General features: G+C 42.4%; 1 protein-coding gene and 1 long non-coding RNA gene across 6 annotated transcripts in view; one reads left to right on the forward strand and one right to left on the reverse strand.

Moving 5' to 3' along the window:
• The window catches only part of LOC140492106 (uncharacterized), a 54,410-nt gene extending 45,190 nt beyond the window's left edge, over positions 1–9,220 (reverse strand). For both annotated transcript variants that reach the window (XR_011963494.1, XR_011963493.1), the window contains exon 1: positions 9,088–9,220. This is a non-coding gene — a long non-coding RNA (uncharacterized lncRNA). The remainder of the gene's footprint in view (positions 1–9,087) is intronic.
• A 257-nt stretch (positions 9,221–9,477) lies between these two features.
• Positions 9,478–12,213, forward strand: part of dnajc18 (DnaJ (Hsp40) homolog, subfamily C, member 18) — a 40,793-nt gene continuing 38,057 nt past the window's right edge. The window contains exon 1 of one of the 4 annotated variants that reach the window (XM_072590856.1): positions 9,478–9,657. In XM_072590856.1, the coding sequence (XP_072446957.1) occupies positions 9,525–9,657 (133 nt within the window). In that variant the 5' untranslated portion in view covers positions 9,478–9,524. The remainder of the gene's footprint in view (positions 9,658–12,213) is intronic. The other 3 variants (XM_072590858.1, XM_072590859.1, XM_072590860.1) reach the window with 3 other exon arrangements.

The raw sequence follows: 12,213 nt of genomic DNA on the forward strand, positions 1-12,213 counted from the left end.
ATACTCACTGCCACCCCAACCCCTGTACTCACTACCCTGCATTCTGCATCCTCCCTCTTCCCATCCTGGTTCCGCACTCACTCCTACATCCTCAGTCTCATCCTGTCCCACTTCCTCACACCCCACCGCTGAATGCCATTGGAAAAAAACACATGCTTCTGTGCATGCGCAGTGTGGCCTTTACGTGTGATGCCATATGTAAATTCTACATGATGACAAACTGGGTTTGAAATCATGCGCATTCGTGTTTCTAGATTGGTGTGCAGTTATGGGTGTCAGCAAATACTGCCTTAACTATTACTCTGTTTTTGATCACCCAGGCAATTTTCTATTCATGTTGCTACAGTCCCTTTTATCCTATGAACTATAAATTTTCTTATAGGTGGTATTATATTAAATGCCTTTTGGAAATCCATATGTACATCATTGTCTTGTTTGAGTCAACCCTCTCTTCAAGAAACTCAAGCAAATTAAACAAATTTTCCCTTAAATCCATGCGGACTCTCTGAATCTATCTACATGTTTTCCGTATGTCCATTAATTCTTTACCAAATAATTGTTTCCAGAAATTTCCCCAGCACTAAACTTAAACTACTGGTCTGTAATTACCGGGCCTACCTTCAATTTTATTTTCTGGAACAAGTGTTATTTTATTCCCATATATTATGCTTTCTATTGGAATAACATACACAGCCAGTTGCTCAGACGATTGTTGTCACACTGGAGAGTGAATGAGGAACTTAGAGTAGATTACTTACAATGTGGAAACAGGCCCTTCGGCCCAACAAGTCCACACCGCACCCGCCGAAGCGCAACCCACCCATACCCCTACATCTTACCTAACACTACGGGCAATTTAGCATGGCCAATTCACCTGACCTGCACATGTTTGGAGTGTGGGAGGAAACCGGAGCACCTGGAGGAAACCCACGCAGACACTGGGAGAACGTGCAAACTCCACAGTCAGTCGCCTGAGTCGGGAATTGAACCTGGATCTCTGGCGCTGTGACGCAGCAGTGCTAACCACTGTGCCACCGTGCCGCCCATAACTTATTAATGATCAGAGATTAGCTACAAACTCAAGTTTCTCAGAAATAAATAAAACTACATATAGTTGAAGAAATCCTGGTCTGTGTGATCCTTCTCTTCATTGGGTCTCCTTCCTCCAAAGAGGGTGTGTTCAACTGCTCCAGCTACCCTCACCACTTACTGTTGCTGCTCATGATTATGTGGTTATACCATAAGCCTTCTATGCCAGAGAGAAACAGGAAGGTAGGATTCACACACCTTGACCATGCACAGCTTGCTCCCCCAATGTAAATCATTTGGAGAAGCTGCTGAATGAAATGGAGATACTGTTTGTGAGGACCAGAAATTGTGTGTGCAAAACAGAAGTGGACACTGGGGGAAGGGGTGGAGAGGCAGTCACCCAAGTTTAATATTTATATATCTATCATGGTTACTTCAACAACAGAATAGGCAGACTGGGAGAAAAAAAAAAATAGAGAAGCAAAACCTGAATGGGAAAAGCATTATTCTTTTGTATTATGACATATTTCTTAACTAAGATTTTGACAACATTGCATCAACTTAAGAAATTAGCTCCACACTAAGTCATACCATGAGATTTTCTAATGTGATTCATTTAATACTAATGTAAGGATACAATAATTGGCAAAAATAGACAACTATGCATTAGATCACAAATTAAATTTGATGAAATAATATGATAATTATTTAATTGTATTGCATGCAAACATCACTGAAATATTGCACAATTTCTAACCCCTTTTTTTATGGCTATTATTAAAAAGTTTTCTCAGCTTTCTCTGTTTTGTACTTTTATGTTCAGTAATGTAATAAGATCTATGATTTAGCACCTTCTACAGGAAAATCTTAGTATTACAGAAAGATTTGCCATATTTTCAGGACATCAAAAACTATATTTTTGTTTCTTAATTTCATTAAGAGGTTTACAGAAATAAGTGATTTCACATTTAAAAACATTAAGCAGCTGTGGAAGCTTTAAGGTACAGAAGTTGATTCATTTAACTCACTTGTGCAATGGTACTAAGGAACACAAAAGTCTGATACCTGTTTTCGTGATTAAATCTTCTCACCTAAATTAATTTTAATTTCTATTTCTGTAGTTATACATTGTTAAGATGTGGGTATACCTTTGAGAGAGTATACCGGATCCAGCACCAAGAGTACTCATTAATGGTAACAATGCAACACTGGGTCGAATCACTCGATTAGCTTGTTGCTTGGAGACAAAAACAAATTTGAATTCAGCCAATCGGTTTAAATGATATCCAAAATATAATAAACTCTAATCAAGTTTTAATTGAGTATATTGGCAATCTTAAAAGCCAATGACAAAATCCAATGCTCTAGCGTATAAAACTGGTGGAAATTTAACAGTTGAGAGTAGAACTGCCGCGACCCAGCATGTGACCAGACAGTTTGAAAATAGCTCTCTCTTAAAAGTAGCTTTTCGATCAATAACCTGTAATGCAGAAATTCCTAACAAGGAAAAAAGACACAGGAAGATCTGAAGACAAGAATCTACAGCTGCCTGGTTTTGAGAAAGCAAGTGTTGTTATGTAAATTTTAATCGGACTAGTATTATAGAAGGAAGCTAAAAGATAGGTTAGAGAAAGAAATTGTAAATAGCGGTTAGTTAATTACTTTCTGTTATACTTAAAGTAAAAATTAATTACTTTATTTCTTAAAGTAGTTCTTGGCCACTCTATTTTGACAGATTATTGCATGAGATAAATCTTTTCTGTGTTGCTGGTTTTACATTAAGGAGGGTTTACCCCGTGTCAAAACACATCATTGCTTTCAGAGGTCACACCTATTATAACTTGTGCAGAGCTATGTTTTGGCACAGAACTGCAGCTTCTGAGTGTCTCAACTGGCAGGCCTTGATCATAACCATGTGTACTACTGTTAGAGGGCATCGCATCATAGGCCTTGATCCAACTGAATGTATGGCTATATTAAGTTTCAGAATCTCTCTGCAGCAATTATCACAAAAATTTGTAAACCTTAATCCCATAAAAGTCAATCCTATGATTTCTGGCCTAAGAAAATATTGTTTTTTTGTACAGATATGGTGTCCCAAATTTAGTATTCTCAGGACCACAGCATACAATATTTGGATTTTCCCAAATTTTGGATCCAATGTGCTCCTAAGCACATTGATGTCATAAAAAATGACTCTGCTGTGGATCACAGGATGGGAAGTGCATGTTATGAGCAGAAATACAAAGTTTTAAAAATTGAAATGGGAACATTTCTAAGAGTCTATTAATCTTACAGTGAAGTGATTCTTGCAGGAAAGAGCATTCACTTGAATAGCAAAAATAGGGACAGACAGAAATGATTAATTTCTGATACTCTCCCTTGAAAGCAGCTGGGAATGTTGCAATTGGATTGTTCTTGTCAGTGAAATCTGTGTATCTGGAGAATAGCTGTGTATCTGGACAACAGGGAGGACCAGGGAAGCAGGTCCTAAAATACTGCAATGGAGTCAGATGTGCTGTTCACAACTCTCACTGATTCCACTCTTCCACAATAGCTCAAGCGTGGTTTCTTCATTCCTGCATTTGCATGAGCAGCACTGAAAGAATAAATGCCCAATTTGCATTGCTTGACATTAGACACTATCTGTACTTTACATAAAAGTTGACCATATTTTTCCAGGTATCTAACCCTGAAAATTTCATAAGTGGAGAGTTTAATCATTCAATTTGTAAATACTAATGAAAATGAGTGTTGGTAAGTAAATTTGGAGTAATTTAATGAAAGTGCAGTAAAAAGCTATTTCAGTCTAAAGCAGTGAAAGAGTATTCAATGGGGAGAACCAAGTGGCTTAGACTAAACATGTTCCTACAAAGAAAAAGGATGGAATTGTAAAATCTAGAGATTCTTGATCATGAAGGAGTTTGTAGCTTATGGTAAAGCAGAAAAGGAAAGCTTGTGTCCAACATAAAAACTCTGCAAAAGAAAGCTGAAAAGAGTATGGCACATGAAGAACAGGAAATTAGGAAAGCAAACAGATGGCATGAAAGAATATTGTAAATTAAAATCAAGGAGTATCCAAAGATGTGATTTCAATTCATTGAGAACAGAAAATTGAGGAAAGAGTAGGGTTCATAAAGGACCAAAAAGGTCCTTTTTGACACAGATAAAAGTTGTTGTTCAAGAATTCTTTGAATGTCTTCATGGTGATGCAGACATTGTAAATACAGAGATAGAATGTGAAGTTTCAGACTTTATAAACAGAAAGAGTGGAGGGATTAATGATACTAGCATCCACAAAAGTGCATAAATTCTCAGGGTTGGATGAAATGCAAAAAAGCTAAGGAGGAAATAGTGGAAGATCCAACCATTATTTTTCTAATCTCACTGGATATAGGTGTTGTGTTGTGGGACTGAAAAACTGCACTAGATTAGAGTGGTGCTGGAAAAGCACCAGCTCAGCACTGTCCCTGTCAACCTCCCTTCCCACCTATCCTCTCCTCTGACATATCACCTCCATCCCCATTCACCTATTGTACTCTTTGCTACCTTCTCCCCAGTGCGACCCCCCCCAATTTATCTCTCCATCCTGGAGGCTTCCTGCCTCCATTCCTGATGAAGGGCTTTTGCCCGAAACGTCGATTTTCCTGCTCCTCGGATGCGGTCTGACCTGCTGTGCTTTTTCAGCACCACTCTAACCTAGACTCTGGTTTCCAGCATCTGCAGTCCTCACTTTTGCCCCCTGAAAAATTGCACTGTTGTACCTTTAAAAAAGAAAGAGCAAGGTAAGGACCAAATAATAATTACAGGCTAGTCTGTTTAATGTCAGTACTGGGCAAGTTATTGGAATAAATAGTTGCTTATAAAGACAGGGATTAATTGAGAACAGTGTGTCTTTGTTCCCTTGGCAGAGTCTGACTAACCTAATTGACTGAGCAAATAAAAAGGATAATTCATAGGATAGTGTACTTGAAGTGATTTACATGGATTTTAGCTAGTTTTTTTTAAACAAGGTCCAATAGGGCAGATTGGTTAAAGATGTAAAAGCCCCTGGATCCTGGGGAATGTAGCAAGCTGTACACAAAATTGACTGTAGCAGGAAACAAAGGATCATTATTGACGATTGTCTATGCAAATACAGGTTGTATATATTAACCTTTTCAATGTAAATGTAGGGGATATGTATCAATAAGAATGACCATCACACATTCCTTGTGGAGACAGTCCTGACTTCACACACAAAATACCCTATAGTTATGATGTGGCATGGTTACTGTAGTGAATGGGAAGATTTCAAACCTATCTAGTAACTCAAAACTGGGCATCCATTGTAGTCCATCAGCACAGGTAGAATCATGCTCCATAACAATTTGCAAACTCGTCGCCCAACATATCCCCAACTCTACCATTATCATTAGGCCAGGGGAATCAACCCTGGTTCAATGAAGAGTGCAAGAGGGCATGCCAACACCAGAACAAGTCATAACTGATAATGAGTTGTCAACTTGATGATTGTACAAAACAGAGGAGAAAGCTCAAAATCAATGTTGAAAAGTGTGGTGCTGGAAAAGCACAGCTGGTCAGACTGCATCTGAGGTTCAGGAGAGACGACGTTTCGAACATAAGCTATTTATCCTGATGCTGTCTGACCGGCTGTGCTTTTCCAGCACTACACTTTTCAACAATGGTACAAAAACAGAATGGTTTGCATGCTGAACAACATAAAGAGCAAGTGATAGATAATCTAAGCACTAAACAATTCACTAGAGGAGTTACCCCATTCTCAACAATGTGGGAGCCTAGTAAACCAGTGCAAGAGACAGTCCCGGGATGCTAGATATCAATGCCTTGCAGCGTGTTCCTGCTAACTGCTGTCTACCCTGGGCTGCTTTCTCCTATTCTTGCTGCTGGCCACTTGGGTTGCCTGCTCCTATTCAAATCACTGGCTGCCTGCTTGTACTCTCGCCATTAGCACTCCCCCAGACTACCTTCTCCCACCAGGGCTGTCTGGTCACACTCTTCCCGCTGGCTGCCATGAGCATGATTTCCCTTTTGTAAATTCATGCTGACTCTTTCTGATTCTACTGTTGTTTTATAATTGCTCTGCTATAAAATCCTTGATAATGGACTCTAGCACCTTTCGCACCACTGATGTCAGATTGCTGGTCTATAATTCGCAGTTTTCTCTTACTTCCCATGCATATGGCATCAAGGAGCTTGATTAAAACTGGATTCAATGGGAATCGGGGGGACAACTCTACACTGGTTGGAGTCACATCTGCCACACTTAAGGCTGGAACAGACAGGTTTTTGGTTTCTCAGGGAATTCAGGAAGATAGTGAACAGGCAGTAAGTAGCATTGAGGCCAAACGTTATTCATAATGGTACTGAATTGGAAAAAAACTCAAATGTGTGGTCTATTCTTCCTTGCTTTTCATATTTTTACTACAGCCTTTGACCCTTGCAGTCTAACCAGGCCACAAGGCTGCTCTCTCATTAGACTGTTGGCGATTTAACCTGAGGACCACCATAATTCAAGCGAGAGGAGAAATTGAGAAGGACGGTCCTTCGTGGTAACCTCAGCTGGTGATGGGAATTGAACACATGCTTTTGGCATCATTCAGCTTTACAATCCAATCGTCCAGCCAATTGAACTAAACAGACCTCCAACTTGCTTATACTATCCCTATCAAAATGCCACTTCCATCATGTCCAGTCGAGTGGAACTACCTCACTCACGAGCACTTGGCTTAGTGGTTAGCACTGCTGCCTCACAGCTCCAGAGACCCAGGTTCGATCCCTGCCTCGGATGACTGTGTGGAGTTTGCACATTCTCCCAATGTCTGTGTGGGTTTGCGCCAGTTTCCTCCCACTGTCCAAAGATGTGCAGGTTAGGTCGATCGGCCATGCTAAATTGACCATAGTGTCCAGGGTAGGGGGGGTTAGCCACGGGGAATGCAGGGTTACAGGGGTAGGGTTGGGTTTGAGTTGAATACTCTATGGAGGATTGGTATAGACAGAATAGCCTGCTTTTACACTGTAGGGATTCTATGAGAAAAAAACGCTTCTCCGTCGAGATCACCCCAGCAATTCTTCTTCTTCCTGTCTTGATACCTTCAAATTAGAACTGCTCAGGAGAACTTGTTCCGTGTTAGTGAAGTGGGGAGAGATTGATGAAACATAGAACAGTACAGGCAGTTCAGCCATGATGTTGTGCCAAGCATTTATCTTAGTTTAAGATCAACATAACCTACACATCCCTCAATTTACTGCCATCCATGTGCTTGTCTAGCAGTTGCTAAAATATTCCTAATGTCTCTGGCTCTACTACCATCGCTGGCAGTACATTCCACACACCCACCACTCTCTGCATAAAGAACATACCTCTGACATCTCCCCTATACTTTCCTCCAATCACCTTAAAATTATGACCCCTGTGACAGCCATTTCTGCCCTGGGGAAAAGTCTCAGGCTATCTACTCTATCTATGCCTCTCATTACCTTGTACACCTCCATTAAGTCACCTCTCTTCCTCCTTCTCCCCAGTGTGAAAAAACCTAGCTCACTCAACCTCTCTTGATAAGATAAGCCCTCCAATCCAGGCAGCATCTTTGTAAATCTCCTCTGCACCCTCTCTAAAGCATTTACATCCTTCCTATAATGAGGCTACCAGAACTAGACATAATATTCCAAGTGTGGTCTAACCAGGGTTTTATAGAGCTGCAACAAAACCTTGCAGCTCTTAAACTGAATCCCCTGTTAATTAAAGCCAAAACACCATACACCTTCTTAACAATTTATCAACTTGGGTGGCAACTTTGAGGCACCTATGTGCACAGACCCCAAGATCCCACCGTTGCTCCACACTGCCAAGAATCCAGTCTTTAACTTTGTATTCAGCATTCAAATTTGACCCTCCAAAATGAATCACTTTGCACTTAACCAGGCTGAACTTCATTTGCCACTTCTCAGCCCAGCCTCTGTATCCTGTCAATGCCTTGTCGTAGCCTGCAACAACCCTTGACACAATCTACAACACCACTGACCTTTGTGTCATCAGCAAACTTACTAACCCACCCTTCCACTTCTTCATCCAAGGTCATTTATAAAAACTACATAGAGCAGAGGTCCAAGTACAGAGCGCTGAGGGACACCAGTGGTAACCGACTTCTGGGCAGAGTACTTTCCATCCACGACCAGTCGCCATCTTCTTTCAACCAGCCAAACCTTTATTCAGACTGCCAAATTTCCCTCTATCCCATACCTCTTAACTTGCTGAATGAGTCTACCGTGGGGAACCTTATCAAATGTCTTACTAAATTCCTTATACACCACATCCATTGCTCGACCTTCATCAACTTGTCTCATCACATCCTCAAAGAACTCAATAAGACTTGTGAGGCATGACCTGCCCTCACAAAGCCATGCTATCTTTAATCAAACTATGTTTTCCAAATGGTCATAAACCCTAATGCAGAATTCTTTCCAGTACCTTGTTTACCACAGATGTGAGACTGACTGGTCTGTAATTCCCAGGATTTCCCTATTCACTTTCATGAACAGAGGAACAACATTCATCTCCATCCAATCATCAAGTTCTACGGTGGAGAGTGAGGGTGCAAGGATCATTACCAGAGGCGCAGCAATCTCATCCCTCACTTCCTATAGTAACCTTGGGTATATCTGGTTCAGCCCTGGGGACTTATCTATCTTGATGCTTCCCAGAATTTACAGCACATCCACTTTCTAAATATCAATCTGTTCAAGCCTATTAACCTGGTCCATGGTGTTCTCACTGTCAACAAGGTCCCTCTCTCGAGTGAATAATGAAGCACTCATTTAGGGCCTCCCCTACCTATTCAGACTGCAGGCACAAGTTCTCCCCACTATCCTTGATTGGCCTTACCCTCGCTCTGATTATTCTCTTATTCCTCACGTACGTGGAGAACGCCTTTGGGTTTTCCCTAACCCTTCCCGCCGAGTGCCCCCCTCCTCACTCCATTTTTGAGTTTTTTTTCCTCGCTACCCTGGAATCAAAAAGCCGCCGTTCTCATTGACCTTGGTTTTCGCGACCATCCTTGTACTCGATGATGAAGATGCCTCCGATCAGCTCCGGAACAGCCGGTGACCCCCTCCTCACTGCGGCCACGAGCTGGCAACACGTTGCTAAGGGAGTGCAATATTCCGCCGGTTAGCGCCCCCAACAAACATGGCCGCCGCGCACGCGCAACTGCCATCTGATCCTCGAGCCTACGGGGCTCGCGCCACGGCGGAGAGGGCGGGATTTATTGGGAAGGGGGAGCGGGGATTGGAGGGAGTGACGGAAGGGGGTGGGGAGGGGTGAGAGTCGGGTTTATCAGCGGTGAGCGGCGATTGGAGGAGGATGGTAAACGGGGGCGGGTCGAGGGTATGTGGGCGGGGCGGGTCGGGGTCGGGGTCGCGACGCTGTGGATTGCGGTTATCACCGAGGGGCGCGGCGGCGGTGGCCTCGGGAAATGGAGGCTGGGCTGGAGGAGGCGGAGCGCTATGTCGAAGCGGCGCAGCGTTGCTTAAAATGCGGTGAGCGGCAGGAGGCCCTGCGCTACCTGTACCGGGCACAGCAAAGGTATCCCACCCAGCGAGCTAAAGGTAACAGCGTCCTGGGGAAATGCAGGGGTTTGTCCTGGCCTCAGCCCAGGCCCCGCTGAGACACAGGATCGTTCAGTGCTGGAGTATAGAGGATGCATGATGATCGCAGGGAGAGCAGCTGTAAATGTGCACAAACTATTGGTGAGAGCAGTGAGACATATGGGATGGTTAATGTTTGGGGAAGGATCAGCCTCGTGGTAAACAGTTATATTCCTGTTGCTCCAACGCAGGCAGCTAGACTTGGCTAGCATTCAGACTGGGGAATGATCAGTGCCCATTAAATAGATGCCCCATCATCAGGCAGTGATCATCTCCAACATCAGCTCAAACCATCTCCATGTGACATCCAGGGGCATCACCAATACCGAATCCCGCACCATCAACAATGGAAAGTAGGAGTTTGTTGCCATCAGTGTGACTAATTGACCTGCATTTCCTCAGGTGTCAAAAAGCCAAATTTTGGTGTTATCCAGGGTTATGCCTTCCTGGGATGTGTTTTGTTCTCAAATTCATCTGCCACTGTGTTCTTTGTGTCTGCACATGTTATAGAGTCAGAGTCATATTTAATAATGGAACTTGCTAGCAAACAAAATCAGCTTATATTCATCTATACTGTGATGCCAGGTCATCCAATAGTTTGAGTTGTGAGAGAGCCTTTTGTATAAATTATGTTCAATTGCTACCTACAAATGTGCAGTTCTTCAAAGCACCTTATTCTCCTGTGACTCATTTACCTGTAAGGACATAATACAGTTGGAAAATAAAACAGTCTTGAACTACTGTTGTCCATTTGGTGTTATAAAACACAGTGCTGTGAAGAATGGCATTTCAAGAATTTAACCCTGCATCAATAAAGGTGCTGTTCCACATGCATCTGCTGTCCTTGTTCTTCTGGATAGTGAAGGTCACAGGTGTGTAATTTGCTGCAATACCTGGTATGTACATGGTATATACTCTGTCACTGTGTCAGTGCTGGAGGGAGTAACTGTTCAAAGAATGTAATGTAAATGTATAGGGTATGGATCAGCAGAGCACTTGCTGGATTATTGTTGGAGTTGCATACATTCAGACAAATGAAGAGCATTCCATCACACTCTTGAATTGTGCCCTCTTCCTCTGCAGAAGCTTTGGGGTGCAGAAAGTCAGTTACCTGCTGCAGAATTCTCTTACAACAGTCTCTTCTACCCATATTTTTATACATGTGATTCAGTTCCATTCCTGGCTAATGGTAACCAATCTCATGGAGTGGTTAAAGGACTTTGACAATGCTGTGGTGAGGAAGGAAATGGAGATCTTGAAAGAAGGCTGGGTTCAAATTACAACTCAGCATAAGACGTAGTAGAACAATTCCACAGGTTATAAACCTCAAATACAGATGATAGTATTTCTGGGACTGTTAAACACAGACACAAAAAGACATATAAATGGTCTTCTCTAGAATGGCAGTTTCTCATAAAAGAGATATGGTTAATAAGTTTGCAGATAACACTAAAATTGGAGATTGCAGTGGACAGCAAAGCTTACCCCCAGAGTTTAATGGAATCTTGATCAGATGAGATAAAGGGCCAAGGAGAGGCAGATGGAATTTAATTTAGATAAATGTGAGATGCTGCAGTTCAGAAAGGCAAATCAAGGCAGGACTTAATGGTAAGGTCCTGGGGAATGTTGCTGAACAAAGACACCTTGGAGTGCAGGTTCATAGTTCCTTGGAAGTGGAGTCGCAGATAGTTAGGATAATGAAGAAGGTATTTGGTATGCTGTCCAAAATTGTAGGTGTATTGGACAGCACAGAAGGTTACCAGAGAGTACAATGGGATTTTGATCAGATGGGTCAGTGGGTGAGAGGGGAAAGATATAAAAGAGACCTAAGGGGCAACCTTTTCATGCAGAGGGTGGTGCGTGTGTGGAAAGGGCTGCCAGAGGAAGTGGTGGAGGCGTGTACAATTGCAACATTTAGTAAGCATCTGGATGGATATATGAATAGGAAGGGTTTGGAGGGACATGGGCCGGGTGATGGCCGGTGGGACTAGATTAGATTGGGATATCTGGTCAGCATGTACAAGTTGGACCAAAGGGACTGTTTCTGTACTGAACACCTCTATGACTCGATGATTGGGAGAGGAGCTGAGCAGGAAAGACAGCGGAACAGCAATAGCAAGAGTTTCTGAGAGTAATTTGTGACTCACAGTAAAGGTTCATCCCAATGGGGGGACAAAAGCATACCTAAAGCAGGATGAAGCAACCATGGCTGACCAAGAAAGTCAGGGACAGCATAAAAGCAAAAGAGAAAGCATATAATGTGTCAAAGGAGATTGGGAAGCCTACAAAGACCAACAGGACAATGAAGAAAGAAATAAAGAAGATGATTAATATGAAGGTAAGGTAGCTGGAAATGTTAAGAAAGATTGCAAGAGTTTCTTTAGATACATAAAGGGCAAAAGTGGACATAGGATCACAAAAATGATGCTGGAGAAGTAGTACTGGAGAACAAAGAAATGGCTGAGGAGTTGAATAAGTACTTAGTACTCTATCTTCCACTGTAAAGACTGACACAAT

This window comes from Chiloscyllium punctatum, chromosome 20 (assembly GCF_047496795.1).
Source record: "Chiloscyllium punctatum isolate Juve2018m chromosome 20, sChiPun1.3, whole genome shotgun sequence".
Lineage (NCBI taxonomy): Eukaryota > Metazoa > Chordata > Chondrichthyes > Orectolobiformes > Hemiscylliidae > Chiloscyllium > Chiloscyllium punctatum.